At 45.8% G+C, this 17,550-nt stretch overlaps 1 protein-coding gene across 1 annotated transcript in view; it reads right to left on the bottom strand.

The window, feature by feature from the left end:
- Positions 1-17,550, bottom strand: part of fmn2b (formin 2b) — a 596,705-nt gene that overhangs the window by 101,301 nt on the left and 477,854 nt on the right. The window contains exon 17 of the mRNA XM_070890955.1: positions 15,176-15,227. Within this exon, the coding sequence (XP_070747056.1) occupies positions 15,176-15,227 (52 nt within the window). The remainder of the gene's footprint in view (positions 1-15,175; positions 15,228-17,550) is intronic.

Here is a 17,550-nt window from a genome sequence, read left to right as displayed (position 1 = left end):
TCATTGTGTGTAACGCACACCAAGGACAGTAAAGGCAACAAGATGTAGGTAAGAAGGTAATTTTAAAAAAACATGAAGGATTAAAGGATCACGTCTGGGACTGTTGCACATTCGATCCTCTTTTTCGAACACAAAAAAAGAAAATATAAACAAAGTGATCATAACAGTTTTCATAATTCTATCTTTTGTGGCATATAGTCTCAAAAGATTGACAGATAAAATGTACTGATACTATTCACATAATTATCCTTCTACAGCAAGCAAATGTTACATTTTGGATAACTTCATAGCTTCTTTCATTTTCAGTGAGAATTTTGTGTGATGATATTGAATTATATTCAGGACATAAACTACTCCATTTCTAACCCAAGACTTGTCCTTGGGCAAAGCAGCAGCAACTTTTCCCCTTGAATAATAATAATATTAAGGCACTGAAAGTTATTGAAGTCAGTCGGCCACCCTTCTTCATTGATCAACCTCTCTTCTCACTGTATCCCTCAATTTCTTGTCTCCTCACAAGCATGTCCAATTGCTTCCTGTACCCATTTATACGGTTCACTTTAATGGTTTTCCTGCGTAACATGTTCTATATATGTTCCATTTCTCTCTGGACTCAGTATTTTTCATTTCAAATCCCCAACACCTTTCATAATCCCACACTTCCCACTTTGATATTTTTTATTTTCCACATGATTTTAATTTCAGAATATCTTTCCAACACCTTGAAACATCAACATTTTCTCTTTTAAAATAATCCAATTATTCTTCGACTATCTGCTCATGCTCATTCCATCCATGACTGTGTGGCTAATACCGCACTCATTCCCCACGAGTATCACAGAAGCTTTAAGCCCCGATTTTAACTCCAGGTAGATTCCCCACTCAGGCCAGAGTTAAAATTACAGTCGGATCTCAATGATGTCATTGGGCTGCAACATTCAGAACGCTTAACGTTTAACATCCGTAAGACAAAGGTCCTCCCACCAGCCTGTCCTCGCCGCACAGCAATGCCCCCCAGTCATCAAGATTCACGGCTTGGCCCTCGACAACGTGGACCACTTCCCATACCTCAGGAACCTTTTATCAATAATGGCAGACATTGATGCGGAGATTCAACATCGCCTCCAGTGCGCCAGAGTCCCTAAACAATTGCTCTATGCGGAGCTCCTTCACGGCAAACGAGCCAAAGGTGGGCAGCGGAAACGTTACAAGGACACCCTCAAAGCCTCCCTGGTAAAGTGCGACATCACCACTGACACCTGGGAGTCCCTGGCCACCTGAGGAAAAGTGTGTTCGAAAACCAGGCCCTCAAATCTACCACCAAGCTCATGGTCTACAGGGCTGTAATAACACCCGCTCTTCTGTATGGATCAGAGATATGGACGATGTACAGAAGACACCTCAAGTTGCTGGAGATATATCACCAATGATGTCTCTGCAAGATCCTGCAAATCCCCTGGGAGGACAGGTGCACCAACATTAGTGTCCTCGCCCAGCCTAACATTCTCAGCATTGAAGCACTGACCACACGCGATCAGCTTCGCTGGACAGGCCACATAGTTCGCATGCCAGACACGAAGTTCCCTAAACAATTGCTCTATGCGGAGCTCCTTCACAGCAAACGAGCCAAAGGTGGGTAGCGGAAACATTACAAGGACACCCTCAAAGCCTCCCTGTAAAGGGCGACATCACCATTGACACCTGGGAGTCCCTGGCCAAAGACCACCCTAGCTGGTGAAAGTGCATCTGGGAGGGCGCTGAGCTCTTCGAATCTCAACACCGCGAGCGTGAAGAGGTCAGGCGCAGGCAGCAGAAGAAGCATGTGGCAAATCAATCCTACTCCCCTTTCCCCCGACAAATGTCGGTCCCACCTGTGACAGGGTCTGTGGCTCTCGCATTGGACTGTTCAGCCACCAAAGGACTCACTTTAGGAGTGGAAGCAAGTCTTCCTCAATTCCGAAGGACTGCCTATGATGATGCATATGTAAAAAGAACCCTGTAAAAAGGCTCTGGGCATGTGTCCTTGCTGCCTGGTCAGGAAAGCAGGTTAAACTTGCTGATGTTGCGATTATTGGGGCTTTCGAACAGGCAAGAGCCAGGGCAATTTTAACTGCCCACCCACCCACCAGGTTTCTGCTGAGCTAGGGTTAAAATCCCCCCGCCCCCCCCCTCCCCCCCCTTTAGCATCATACAATCTCTGCTCATCTACCACCCCAACCTGCTGTATTATTCATAATCCAATGACCTCTTAACTTCTCTATTTGGACATTTTAATCATTTACCAGAGTGAATTCATGGGAAAGAAAGTTTGAAAATGATCAGTTGTTGCGTCCTAATAAAAACCACTGTCTTCAACAGTCGGATCATTCCTATTCCAAAATTCAATTGGACACCACACTTTGAATGGGGTGTGTCGAAGGGAGAGGAGGAGGAATAGAAATTAACACTTTACTGCAGTGAATGATCTGTATTAATGAACTCGGGTCTTGGTGCTTGATCATTCTGACTCGAATACATACAACGTAACGGATAAATTCGCATTGGATAGCCGTCATGCTTTCTGTATTTGAGAATTGTGTTTTTTTTTTAAATAAGTGAAAAAAACATTCCTCCTCCTAATCAAAGTAACCCCATAAAAAGTTTTAAAATACATAAAATTTCCCCCTCTAAGACAAAGAAAGTCACAACTGTTGTACCCATCTAGTTTGCACGATCTCCTGCTCATTGTAATGGAGCCATGCAAAACATGTGTGATAAATCTTCAACATATTAACCATGGAGCCAGTAGGACAGCTGCCGGCTGATCAATCATAGTTATCTGATTTTTAACCCAGCCATTTCATGTATTAATTCTGTTTGAACTGTCTATGCTACAGCACACGAAGTACAAATTTCCTCTGAAGGCTCACTCTGATTAGCCCTGCTCAGTGTCTCAGTCTCTCTCCCTTTTCTACCCTCCTCTCCCAATACACTTCTCCTTAAAATTTCCTTACTATATTTCCCCCTTGTCCCTCATCGCATGAAGGTAGTTTCATAGCAGGCAAGTAATGTACAGGCAGAAACCCCCTGGCATTTGCCATGCCCAGGTGGCTATTTAAAACATGAGATTAAATTAGGGCCAAGCAGTTACTTGACCTTGCAGGGCACTAAATGTTGAAAGCCTTGGCTCGGTGGATGCGCTCTTGATTGAGTCAAAAGGTTGTGGGTTCAAGTCCCAGCCCATAGACTTGAGCACATAATCTAGGCCGTTGGAGGTGCCGCCTTTTGGATGAGACGTTTAGCCGAGACCTCGCCTGCCTCAGGTGGACGTAAAAGATCATAGGGTACGATTCAGAGAGCAGGGGAGTTCTCCCTGGTGTCCTGACCAATATTTATCCCTCAACCAACATCACTGAAACAGATTCTCATTGTTTTTTGCTGCCCTGTTTCCCTACATTACAACAGTGACTATATTTTGAAAGTACTTAATTGGTTGGAATGCACTTTAGGATTCCATGAGGGCGTGAAAGGCGCTATATAAATGAAAGCTTTTCTTTCATACTTTATGTTCTAAAACAATGACCTCACTCAGCAACTACACGTATTTCTAGCAGGTGAGAGTGAAAGGCATTGGATGGTAATGAGGAGCAGGAACCCTTTTTTCAGATGTTGAGTCATCCCATCAACCTTCTGCCTCAAATTTGCTAAGAGCACAGATCCTCCCCATAGTAACTCCATGAGAATACCAGGTGAGTAATTGAGTAATGAAAAGCAGGGCAGTCCCGTGCTCAGTCCTCATTTCCTGCTGAATTACTAGTTTCTCAACCAAGGTAGCGATAAGAGTGCTTGATGTACCCTAGGGTTAGAGAAAGAAAAATAAAACCAGCAGGGTACTCACGCTTTAACGCTATTCCATAAACCCTGCTGCAAGTGCACATACGAGAATAGGGTCAGGGTCAGGCTCAGCTGTAATGTATTCCCTCCTCCCTGGATGGGTTAAATAATCTGCCAACACTCACTGTCAAGACTCAAATGAATAATGGCCACTTGAGAAAAGTACCAGAAGATGTCTGCACTCCAAAGAAAAGGGGGAAGGGGAACAGATTGGTTAGTGAGGAATAAAAGAAATAAACTATCACAGACCTGGTACTGAACACAGGACCCATTAGCTCATTAGATGGACCTTAGCATAACATTTATTTGACAGAGAAATCGCCTCCAGTTCAAGCCTTGTGCAATAGTTGCCATTTACCACTTTACTACAGTTCATTCTTGCAATTCACCTCTACTTCAAACTGTCTGTATGTGGGGCTTTGCAAGGACTCAATGGGCAAATGCATTGTGTGGTATATTACTGAGTGTAACAGACCAGGTTGCAACAAGACATAAGATAAGAACATAAGAAATAGGAGCAGGAGTAGGCAATTTGGCCCCTCGAACCTGCTCCCCTATTTAATAAGATCATGGTTGATTTGATCTTGGTCTCAACTCCACTTCCCTGCCTGCTCCCCATAACCCTCGACTCCCCTATAGTTCAAAAATCTTTCTATCTCCTCCTTAAATATATTCAATGACCCAGTCTCAACAGCTCTCTGGGGTAGAAATTCCAAAGATTCACGACTCTCAGGGAAGAAATTCCTCCTCAGCTTTGTTTTAAATGGGCGACCCCTTATTCTGAAATTATGTCCCCTAGTTCGAGATTCCCCCATGAGGGGAAACATGTTCTCTGTATCTACCCTGTCAAGCCACCTCAGAATCTTATTCTTCTAAACTCCAATGAGTACACAGAAACATAGAAACATAGAAAATAGGTGGAGTAGGCCCTTCGGCCCTTCAAGCCTGCACCACCATTCAATAAGATCATGGTTGATCATTCACCTCAGTACCCTTTTCCGGCTTTCTCTCCATAACCCCTTGATCCCTTAAGCCGTAAGAGCCAGATCTAGCACGCTCTTGAATATATCCAACAAACTGGCAGCAACAACTCTCTGCGGTAGAGAATTCCACAGGTTAACAACTGAGTGAAGAAGTTTCCCCTCATCTCAGACCCCTTATCCTTAGACTGTGCCCCTGGTTCTGGACTTCCCCAACATCGGGAACATTCTTCCTGCATCTAACCTGTCCAGTCCCATCAGAATTTTAGATGTTTCTATGAAATCCCCTCACATCCTTCTAAACTCCAGTGAATACAGGCCCAGTCGATCCAGTCTCCCCTCATATGTCAGTCCTGCCATCCCGGGAATCAGTCTGGTGAACCTTCGCTGCACTCGCTCAATAGCAAGAACGTCCTTCCTCAGACTAGCAGACCAAAACTGAACACAATATTCCAGGTGAGGCCTCACCAAGGCCCTGTACAACAGCAGTAAGACCTCCCTGCTCCTATACTCAAATCCCCTAGCTATGAAGGCCAACATACCATTTGCCGCCTTCACCGCCTGCTGTACCTGCATGCCAACTTTCAAGGACTGATGAACCATGACACCCAGGTCTCACTGCATCTCCCCTTTGCCTAATCTGCCGCCATTCAGAAAATATTCTGCCTTTGTGTTTTTGCCACCAAAGTGGATAACCTCACATTTATCCACATTATACTGCATCCGCCATGCATTTGCCCACTCACCTAACCTGTCTAAGTCACCCTGCAGCCTCCTCGCATCCCCCTCACAGCTCACACCGCCACCCAGCTTAGTGTCATCTGCAAACTTGTCGATATTACACTCAATTCCTTCATCTAAATCATTGATGTATATTGTAAATACCTGGGGTCTCAGCACTGAGCCCTGCAGCACCCCACTAGTCACTGCCTGCCATTCTGAAAAGGACCCGTGTATCCCGACTCTCTGCTTTCTGTCTGCCAACCAGTTCTCTATGCATGTCGGTACATTACCTCCAATACCACGTGCTTTAATTTTGCACACCAATCTCTTGTATGGGACCTTGTCAAAAGCCTTTTGAAAGTCCAAATACACCACACATCCACTGGTTCTCCCTTGTCCACTCTACTAGTTACATCCTCAAAAAATTCTAGATTTGTCAAGCATGATTTCCCTTTCATAAATCCATGCTGACTTGGACCGATCCTGTCACTGCTTTCCAAATGCACTGCTATTTCATCTTTAATAATTGATTCCAATATTTTCCCCACTACTGATGTCCGGCTAACCGGTCTATAATTACCCATTTTCTCTCCCGCCTTTTTAAAAAATTGGTGTTACATTAGCTACCCTCCAGTCCATAGGAACTGATCCAGAGTTGATAGACTGTTGGAAAATGATCACCAATGCATCCACTATTTCTAGGGCCACTTCCTTAAATACTCTGGAATGCAGACTATCAGGCCCTGGGGATTTATTGGCCTTCAATCCCATCAATTTTCCTAACACAATTTCCCGACTAATAAGGATTTCCTTCAATTCCTCCTTCTCACGAGATCCTCAGTCCCCTAGTATTTCCGCAAGGTTATGTGTGTCTCCCTTCGTGAAGACAGAACCAAAGTATTTGTTCAACTGGTCTGCCATTTCTTTGTTCCCCATTATAAATTCACCTGATTCTCATTACAAGGGAACTATGTTTGTCTTCACTAATCTTTTTCTCTTCACATATTATGGAAGCTTTTGCAGTCAGTTTTTATGTTCCCAGCAAGCTTCCTCTCATACACTATTTTCCCCCTCCTAATTAAACCCTTTGTCCTCCTCTGCTGAATTCTAAATTGCTCCCAGTCTTCAGGTTTGCTGCTTTTTCAGGCCAATTTATATGCCTCTTCCTTGGATTTAACATATCCCTAATTTCCCTCGTTAGCCACGGTTGAGCCACCTTCCCCGTTTTATTTTTACTCCAGACAGGGATGTACAATTGTTGAAGTTCATTCATGTGATCTTTAAATGTTTGCCATTGCCTATCCACCGTTAACCCTCTAAGTATCTTTTGCCAGTCTAGTCTAGCCAATTCACATCTCATACCATCGAAGTTACCTTTCCTTAAGTTCAGGACCCGAGTCTCTAAATTAACTGTGTCACTCTCCACCTTAATAAAGAATTCTACCATATTATGGTCACTTTTCCCAAAGGGGCCTCGCAGAACAAGATTACTAATTCGTCCTTTCTCATTACACATCACCCAGTCTAGGATGGCCAGCCCTCTAGTTGGTTCCTCGACATAGAAAAACATCCCGAATACACTCCAGGAAATCTTCCTCCACCGTATTGCTACCAGTTTGGTTAGCCTAGTCTATATGTAGATTAAAGTCGCCCATGATAACTGCTGTACCTTTATTGCACGCATCCCTAATTTCTTGTTTGATGCTGTTCTCAACCTCACCACTATGGTTTGGTGGTCTGTACACAACTCCCACTAGCGTTTCCTGCCCTTTGGTATTCCGCAGCTCCATCCATAAAGATTCCACATCATCCAAGCTAATGTCCTGCCTTACTATTGCATTAATTTCCTCTTTAACCAGCAACGCTACCCCACCTTATTTTCCTTACTGAATGTTGAATAACCCCGGATGTTGAGTTCCCAGCCTTGGTCACATGAAGCCATGTCTCCGTGATGCCAATTGGATCATATTCGTTAATTGTTGCCTGTGCAGTTAATTCGTCCACCTTATTACGAATACTCCTCACAATGATGCACAGAGCGTTCAGGCTTGTCTTGTTAACATATTTTGCCCCTTTAGAATTTTGCTGTAATGTGGCCCTTTTTGATTTTTGCCTTGGGTTTCTCTGCCCTCCACTTTTAATTTTCTTCTTTCTATCTTTTGCTTCTGCCCCATTCTACTTCCCTCTATCTCCCTGCATAGGTTCCCATCCCCCTACCATATTAGTTTAATCCTTCCCCAAAAGCACTAGCAAACACTCCCCCCGAGGACATTGGTTCCGGTCCTGCCCAGGTGCAGACCGTCCGGATTGTACTGTTCCCACCTCCCCCAGAACCGGTTCCAATGTCCCAGGAATTTGAATCCCTCCCTTCTGCACCACTCCTCAAGCCACGTATTTATCTTATCAGGCCCAACCTGCTCAACCTTTCTTCGTCAGTCAACCCCTTCATCTCAGGAATCAACCGAGTGAACCTTATCGGAACTGCCTCCAATGCAAGGAGACAAAAACTGTATGCAGTACTCCAGATGTGGTCTCAGCAACGTCCTGTACAGCTGTAGCAAGACTTCCCTACTTTTATACTCCATCCCCCTTGCAATAAAAGCTATCATTCCACTTGCCTTCCTAATTACTTGCTGTACCTGCATGCTAACTTTTTGTTTCATGTACAATGACCCCCAGATCCCTCTGTATCACAGCATTGTGTAGTCTCTCGCCATTTAAATAATAATTTGCCCATTCTATTCTTCCGACCAAAGTGGATAATCTCACATTTTCCCACATTTATACTCCATCTGCCAAATTTTTGCCCACTCACTTTCTATATCCCTTTGCAGATTACATAAGAACATAAGAAATAGGAGCAGGGCTAGCCCATACAGCCCCTCGAGCCTGCTCTGCCATTCAATATCATGGCTGATCTGATCATGGACTCAGCTCCACTTCCCTGCCCGTTCCCCATACCCCTTATTCCCCTTATCGTTTAAGAAACTGTCTATTTCTGTCTTAAATGTATTCAATGTCCCAGCTTCCCCAGCTTTCTGAGGCAGCGAATTCCACAGATTTACAACCCTTAGGGAAGAAATTTCTTCTCATCTTGGTTTTAAATGGGCGACCCCTTATTCTAAGATCATGCCCTCTCGTTCTAGTCTCCCCCATCAGTGGAAACATCCTCTCTGCATCCACCTTGTCAAGCCCTCTCAAACTTATACGTTTCGACATGATCACCTCTCATTCTTCTGAATTCCAATGGGTAGAGGCCCAACCTACTCAATCTTTCCTCATAAGTCAACCCCCTCATTCCCGGAATCAACCGAGTGAACTTTCTCTGAACTGCCTCCAAAGCAAGTATATCCTTTTGTTAATATGGAAACCAAAACTGTACACAGTATTCCAGGTGTGGCCTCACCAATACCTTTAATAGCTGTAGTAAGATTTCCCTGTTTTTATACTCCATCCCCTTTGCAATAAAGGCCAAGATACCATTGGCCTTCCTGATCACTTGCTGTATCTGCATACTATCCTTTTGTGTTTCATGCACAATTACCCCCAGGTCCCGCTGTACTGCGGCATTTTGCAATTTTCTCCATTTAAATAATAACTTGCTCTTTGATTTTTTTCTGCCAAAGTGCATGACCTCACACTTTCCAACATTATACTCCATCTGCCAAATTTTTGCCCACTCACTTAGTCTGTCTATGTCCTTTTACAGATTGTGTGCGCCCTCCTCACACATTGCTTTTCCTCCCATCTTTGTATCGTCAGCAAACTTGGCTATGTTACACTCAGTCCCTTCTTCCAAGTCGTTAATATAGATTGTAAATAGTTGGGTTCCCAGCACTGAACCCTGTGGCACCCCACTAGTTGCTGGTTGCCAACCAGAAATTGAACCATTTACCCCGACACTCTGTTCTCTGTTAGCCAGCCAATCCTCTATCCATGCTGATATAGTACCCCATGTAGTGTCTCTGCACCTTGTTACAAACTCACACGAGGCATGTATATATCAGACACGGTCACTCTGTGACCTTCACTTTATTCCCAGGACCAAGGAGTGCTGACCCTGGGTGGGACCTCCCCTTTTATACCAGTGTCTCCCACAAGCTCACCCCCTGTGGTCAAGGTGTGCATTTCAGGGGTACAGGTACAGTGTGCATGAGTTACAGTTACATTGCAAGATGGTGAAATACATGACATCGCCTCCTCCCTTAAGTCTTTTAGTTTCAGAGGTTAAGTCTATCGGGTGGTCGATGCTCTCTCGTGGAGCGCTGCAGTTGTGGCTCTGGTGGATGAGCCTCAGCATGCGTCTCTGTCACTTGAGGTGATTCCGGCCTGTCCGGGCTGGCTGCCGGGACTGTGCATGCTGAGGGCTGTCTTTGTTGTTCGTACGCTGGCAGTGGTGTGGGTGCTCTCTCATCATGCTCTTCTTCCGGTTCCTCTGTGTCTATGCTGAACCTTGTCTTTACTTAGTCTAAGTGTTTGCAGCATATCTGCCGATTGTTTTGTCTGACCACCATGACCCTGTTTCCTTCCTTGACAATTACGGTGCCCTCAAGCCATTTGGGTCCCAAAGCATGGTTAAGAACAAATACTGGGTCATCTATTTCTACATACCTCTCCCTTGAGCCTCGATCATGGAGCTCGGTTTGGGACTGGTGCTTGCCCTCAACAATGTCTGCCAGGTCTGGGTGAATGAGGGACAGCCGCATCTTGAGCGTGCATTTCATGAGGAGTTCCGCTGGCGGGACTCCCGTGAGCGAGTGCGGCCGGGACCTGTAGGCCAGCAGGAGGCGCGATAGGCGGTACTGAAGGGAGTATAATGCCCTGCTTTATGACTTGGACCGCCCGTTCCACCTGGCCATTGGAAGCCGGCTTGAACGGCGCTGTCCGGACGTGCTTGGTCCCATTGCCCGACATAAACTCCTGGAATTCATGGCTGGTAAAACACGGGCCATTGTCGCTGACCAGGATGTCCGGCAAGCCGTGGGGTGTGAAAACCGTATGCAGACTCTCCACAGTGATGGATGTCATGCACGAGTTCAATATGATACACTCGATCCACTTCAAGTATGCATTGACAACGATCAGGAACATTTTCCCCATGAACGGGTCCGCATAGTCTACGTGAATGCGTGACCATGGCCTGGTGGGCCAGGGCCACGGGCTGAGTGGGGCCTCGCTGGGGGCATTGCCCAGCTGGGCACACGTAGTGCACCTGCGAACCCAGTGTTCCAGGTCTGGGCCACCATACATGTGAACGGGCAATGGCCTTCATTAACACGATGCCAGGGTTCTCACTGTGGAGTTCCCTGATGAACGCATGACTACCCGGCTGCCCCATAACAGGCAGTCGGCTTGGATGGAGAGTTCATCCATCTGTCTCTGAAATGGTCTGACCTCCTCGGGGCACGCCCTGTGTGTGGGCGCCCAATTCCCAGTCAGGACACATTTCTTTATCATGGATAGGAGGGGGTCCCTGTTGGTCCAGAGTTTGATCTGTCGGGCTGTGTTGGGGGAGCCCGCAGTGTCAAAAGCCTCAACGGCCATGACCATCTCGGTGCTCTGCTCCGACGCCCCCTCGGTGGTGGCCAGTGGGAGCCTGCTGTGCGCGTCAGCGCAATTTTCAGTGCCTAGCCGGTGCCGTATGGTGTAGTCATACGCAGCCAGTGTGAGGACCCATCGCTGTATGCGAGCTGACGTGTTAGCGTCGACAGCCTTGCTGTTGGACAACAGGGCTGTTAACGTCTTGTGGTCCATCTCTGGCTCGAACTGTTCACCGAAAAGGTACTGGTGCATCTTTATCACATCGTACACACACGCGAGTGCCTCCTTCTCGACCATGCCGTATCCACGCTCTGCCTCGGAGAACGACCTGGAGGCGTAAGCCACCGGTTGGAGTCGGCCGTCATCGTTACCCTGCTGCAACACACACCCAACCCCGTATGAAGACGCATCGCATGTTAAAACCAGTTTTTACAGGGTTCATACAAAGTCAACAGTTTGTTGGAACACAGCAGGTTCCTTGCCTTATTGAAAGCCCGTTCTTGACAGTCCCCCCCAAAACCATTCACACCCTTTACGGAGGAGCATGTGTAATGGCTCCAACAGTGCGCTTAAGTTCGGCAGAAAGTTCCCAAAATAGTTCAAAAGTCCCAGGAATGATCGCAACTCCGACGTGTTGCCGGGCCTGGGCGCCGAGCGAATCGCCTCAGTTTTTGATTCAGTGGGCCGGATCCCGTCTGCAGCAACCCTCCTGCCCAGGAACTCGACCTCTGGCGCCAAAAACACGCACTTGCCTTTTTTCAGCCGCAAGCCTACCCGATCCAATCGGCGTAGCACCTCCTCCAGGTTGCAGAGGTGTTCCTCGGTGTCTCGACCCGTTATAAGGATGTTGTCTTGGAATACGACCGTTCCAGGGATGGACTTGAGCAAGCTTTCCATGTTTCGCTGAAAGATAGCCGCTGCCGAATGAATGCCAAACGGGCACCTGTTGTAGACAAATAATCCTTTGTGCGTCGTGATGGTGGTCAGAAGCTTGGAATCTTCAGCCAGTTCCTGAGTCATGTAGGCCAAAGTGAGGTCCAGCATCGTGAACAACTTTCCACCTGCCAGCGTGGCAAAGAGGTCCTCCGCTCTCGGAAGCAGGTATTGGTCTTGCAGCGACACTGGGTTGATGGTGGCTTTGTAGTCGCCACAAATCCTAACCGAGCCATCTGCTTTGAGGACAGGAACGATGGGACTTGCCCAGTCGCTGAATTCAACGACCGAAATTATGCCCTCTCTGAGCAGCCTGTCCAGTTCACTTTCAATTTTCTCACACATCATGTACGGCACCACTCTGGCTTTGTGGTGCACTGGTCTGGCGTTCGGAGTGATGCGTATCACTACTTTAGTGCCCTTGAACGTTCAGACACCGGGTGACTCGAATTTTTGCAATACCTGCTGAAATGGTGTGCACATACCCCCATTTCAAATTCATCTTAGCTAGCCAACTCCTCCCCAAAAGCGCAGGGCCATTTCCCGGGATGATCCAGAGTGGCAGCCAGTTCTGTAATCCATTATGCGTTACCAAGTTTGCACTGCCCAGCACTGGGATGATCTCTTTGGTGTATGTACGTAGCTGCGTCTCAATGCGTTCCAGTTTGGGCCTGCTAGCTCTGTGTGGCCATAGTCACTCAAATTGTTGGGCGCTCGTGAGTGACTGGCTAGCTCCCGTATCCAGCTCCATGTGCACCGGGATGCCATTCAGTAAGACTTTCATCATCATGGGTGGCGTTTTAGTGTATGAGCTGTGGACAACAGCCACATGAACTCTCTGAACTTCTGCATCCATGGTTGTTCCCCAGGCCTCATCCTGCATTTTGACCCCTCGTCTGGTTCCTCTGTCTCGCAGATTAGCCTCGCAACTGCCTTTTTGCACATCCTGGCCAAGTGTCTACTGACATTACAAATCCTACAGGTATAAAGCTGGAACCTGCAGCTTTTGGCAGTGTGTCTGCCCCCGCACCTCCAGCACGAGCTGAGATTGCTGTTAACAAAAGGACTATTCCAAGACATTCCTCTCTGATGGCCCGTTTGGCTGTTTCTAAGTACTCTGATGGTGGGTGTTAATGATCCCATCACGGGATGCGTTGTTCCGCGTGATGGCGTGAATTGTCAATCCCCTTTCCATTGTCGCTGTTGCGGGCCCACCCTGGAGCTGGTAGTTGCTGCCTGGGCGGTGTCGAATTGCCCTTGCCTGCCTGCGGGGTTCTGTATCACTTTTACAAAATTAACACACTGGTTCATCGCAACGTTAAAACCAGGGCTGCGTGCGTAAATTAGCTTGGTCTCCTCTTCCCCTGCCATAAAGGTCTGAGCTATCAACGCCGCCCCTTCTAAAGTCAAGTTCTTAGTCTTTATGAGCTTCCTGAAAATGCCGGCATGATTAATGCCCTCGATGAAAAAGTCCCTTAACATCTCCCCCCTGCAGGCATCGGAGAACTTAGAGATTGGCCAAACGCCGCAGTTCCACCACGAAGTCCGAGACGTTTTGACCCTCCCAACGCCGGAGAGAGTAGAACCGGTGCCAGGCCATGTGTACACTACTTGCCGGCTTGAGATGCTAACTGATCAGCTGGCTGAGCTCTTCGAAGGACTTGTCCGCTGGCTTTTGGGGTGTGAGCAGGTCTTTCATCAGCGCATACGTCTGTGGACCACAGTTGGTCAGTAGATGCACCCTCCGTTTGTCGGCCGCTGCCTCTCCCAGCCAGTCCTTTGTGACAAAGCTCTGCTGGAGTCTTTCCACAAAGTCGTCCCAGTCCTCACCCACACAGTAGCGTTCCTCTGTGCCACTGGTGGCCATCCTCGTGGTTCGGTAATTCCCGTTTCTCGTCGCCAAATGTAGTGTCTCTGCACCTTGTTACAAACTCACGACACGGTCACTCTGTGACCTTCACTTTATTCCCAGGGCCAAGGAGTGCTGACCTTGGGTGGGACCTCCCCTTTTATACCTGGAAACCCAGGTGAGGAGTGTCTCCCGCAAGCTCACCCCGTGGTCAGGGTATGCATTTCAAGGGTACAGGTACAGTGTGCATGAGTTACAGTTACATAACTATTGTCATTGCAAGATGGTGAAATACATGACACCCCCAACCCCGTGAACTTTTATCTTTGCATCCTCCTCGCAACTTGCTTTCCCACCTATCTTTGTATCATCAGCACATTTGCCTACTTTACACTTAGTCCCTTTATGCAAGTCATTAATATAGATTATAAATAGTTGGGGCCTCAGCATTGATCATTGTGGCACCCCACTATTTAGTTTGCCAACCTGAGTCAAACCTTTAATATAGGCTGACTTAGTGATGGTCAGCCAGCATAGTGGCGGGGGGCAACATTTGACTTCAGCTGCATTAACTGGGTTGCAAAGCATGTGAATGGACATCAGGCCAAGACAGAATCAGGAATGATAGTGAAGTCCCCATGGCCAAATAGCTTGGTTACATTCCGACTCGCCTAGTAAGAAATGAGTGAAGAGTGAAGGAGGATTGCCAGCACCATTGAAAGAAGAGAAAAAAGAAACGAGAGAGGGAAGGAAAGAGGAAGGAAAACACACCGCCTGAATGTTACAACTTCATATAATTTCAATTGACATGTTCAACTTGTGTCTTTCCGCTATGCAGTTCAATTAAGACTAAAAAATGTGAACTAATTTTCATCCCAACTTTCATTCATTGAAGCACAATATTACCACGTTCGGGAATGTTGCCATCAACAACCAGGTCTTCCAAGATAAATAGCACCAGTGTTTGAACTAAAAGTAGATATGATCTTCAAAGCAATTAGCAAATCTTGGATGCAGCACAAGACAAGAATTTCATTTTGGATATCTGATGTACAATAAATGATACAGGGAAAGAATAGTCTCCCTGATCCCTTACACCTGCAAACCCATGTAAACTTTGACACAATAAACATCAGTTAATATGCGCTCATTAATAAGAGCAAGTTTTTCTAGATACCAATTCATTTTTTAAATATTATGAACAGAACATTAATGGAGAGCATTTTGCTAAACTAAAGAGCATTCTACTGTATGATCAGAAATGTGAAAAAATTACCTTTTGTGAGTTCCAGACAAGAAAACTTCCTTAGATTCTTGATCAACCTTTGCTGTGAATCAAAACAAAAAGGCACCAATTAATGCCACAGTCAAAAAGTCAACTATAAATACTTTCAAATTTGAGCAATTTATAAAAGCAAAAATGTGTGGCATTTACTCTAATTTTGAAAATTAAATTGTGGTCAACTTTGACTCAAATAAAACCGGTGAAATAGGGTCGGAGAACCTCAGACACAAAATCAACAAGTAAAACAAGGGAGGAACAAACTTTCCTGAGCTGGATCTTCGAAGTTTTAGAAGCTTAATCATTAAGTTTAACTACCCTGTGCAAAATAAGACTAGGTTACATTTTGAGGACCTCTTCAGAAAGCCAATGAAAACACAATTGTTGGCTCTTCGTTCTGTTCAATGAGCAGTTAATATTTCAGTAGAGAACTGGAGGTTTTAATAAAAGTTGATCTATGTAATGTACAAATATGCTTATGTATTTTCTTAGAAATATAAATTCCTTTTAATACAAACATCAATTGGACTGTCAAACTTGATGTTATTTTATCCTACCTAAAGATGGCCAAATTGTATTCATTTAGGTGCACTAACAGCATCATTCATCCTGCTTTGAGTCCCAGCTTTCACAGCAGCCCAGACAAATATGAAAGTTTCGTCTCTTTCAGATGGCTCAAAGGATTCAAAGTCACATCAACCCAGGGCAGGTGCATACAAATCTTCAGTAGTTGTGTACACACAGGGCAAAACTGCTCACAATTCAGAACTAAATTGCTAATCTCGCTCATAGAATGCTGCAAGAACAGCTCACGTAGTTAACAGAGAATTCACACTGGAATAGCAGAAGTTACCATTCTGGATTGATGATCAAACATATTGCTTAGGAAGCGTAGGATGAACGTCATTCTAATTCCTGGTCATGCTTTTCCGGCTTTTTGAGTAACCAATGTTGACCGTAAACAGTCAAAACGGTACAAAAAAATGTTCTTTTCCCAGGCATGCATTTGGTAGGAGTAATGCATCAGATCATGACTCACGCCTCACTGAAGTCTCTTGCTAATGGATCCCCCATTTCCCATTGTGCAGATGGAATAGAAAAGGACACATCAACTTCAGCACTGTGGGAAACCTTTGTAAGATGCTGCTGGTCTTAAATGCATCGGTGCATAAAATATCAATATTTTCAACAAGAAGCAAAGGGCAATCAATTTGCTGTTGATTGAGTAAAATTCGATACCTTAAGTTGAAAGTTATTTTATGCTATAAAAACACAAGTTGGGCAGGATTTTTGGCTTTGCTCATTTCGGGGCGGTAATGCTCTGTGCCCCGCTGAAACTGCCCCCGAAAATCCCGGCGGGTGGCTGGAAGGTGGCCGCCCACCTGGAAGAGCTGACCGCCACCATTGCTGCCCCATCGGGGTGAAAACAGAGGCGGCAACAAACCAAAAATCCAGCCCATGGTTATACAGTATATTGCAATATTGCGGAGACTCTGGAACAAATGTGTTCAATCTTTGTCACAAACCATAGAAAGACTATCAAAAATATAAACCAAACAATAGGTTAAGCTAAAATTTAGCATAGAATCATGTAATCATACTGCACAGGAGGCCATTCGGCCCATCATGTCTGAGCTGCTGTTTGAAAATGCTCTCCAATGATTCTCACTCCCCTGCTCTTTCCCCATAGACCGGCAAATGTTTCCCCTTAAAGTATTTATCCAATTTCCTTTTGAAAGTTATTACTGAATATGCTTCCACTACCCTTCAGGCAGCACATTCCAGATCATAACAGCTCACTGCAAACATTTTTTTTTTCGCATGTTGCCTCTGGTTCTTTTGCCAATTACTTTAAATCTATGTCCTCTGGTTACTGAGTCTACTGCCACTGAAAACTGTTTCTCCTTATTTACCCTATCTAAACTGATCATGATGTTGAATACTTCTATCAAATCTTCCCTTAGCCTTTTCTGCTCCAAGGAGAAAAAAAAAGTTTCTCTAGTCTCTCCATGTAACTGAAGTCTTGCATCCCTGGTACCATTCTAGTAAATCTCCTCTGCACCCGAAGTTCTCGACATCCTTCATAAAATGTGATGCCCAGAATTGAACATAATGGGCCTGAAATTCCAGCCTCAGCGGGTCCATACGGAGTGTGTATGGACCTGGCGAGGTCCTGCAAAAGCCGGTTTTCGGCACATGATGCGCATGCGTCAAAAGCAGTTTTTCCGATCTGTCAAGTTCTGGCTCGACAGATCCAACTCATCTCGACAGCAAGGACATTCGCATGGGCGAGATTGCACTATTTGCCCATCTCTTGCCCAGCGAATGTCCTTAAAACTCTTGCGCCTGGTAAAAGCAGGCGCATCGCT

Source organism: Pristiophorus japonicus, chromosome 9, assembly GCF_044704955.1.
Source record: "Pristiophorus japonicus isolate sPriJap1 chromosome 9, sPriJap1.hap1, whole genome shotgun sequence".
NCBI lineage: Eukaryota > Metazoa > Chordata > Chondrichthyes > Pristiophoridae > Pristiophorus > Pristiophorus japonicus.
The sequence above is the reverse complement of the archived record's forward strand: the minus strand, read 5'-3'. Positions and strand labels throughout refer to the sequence as shown.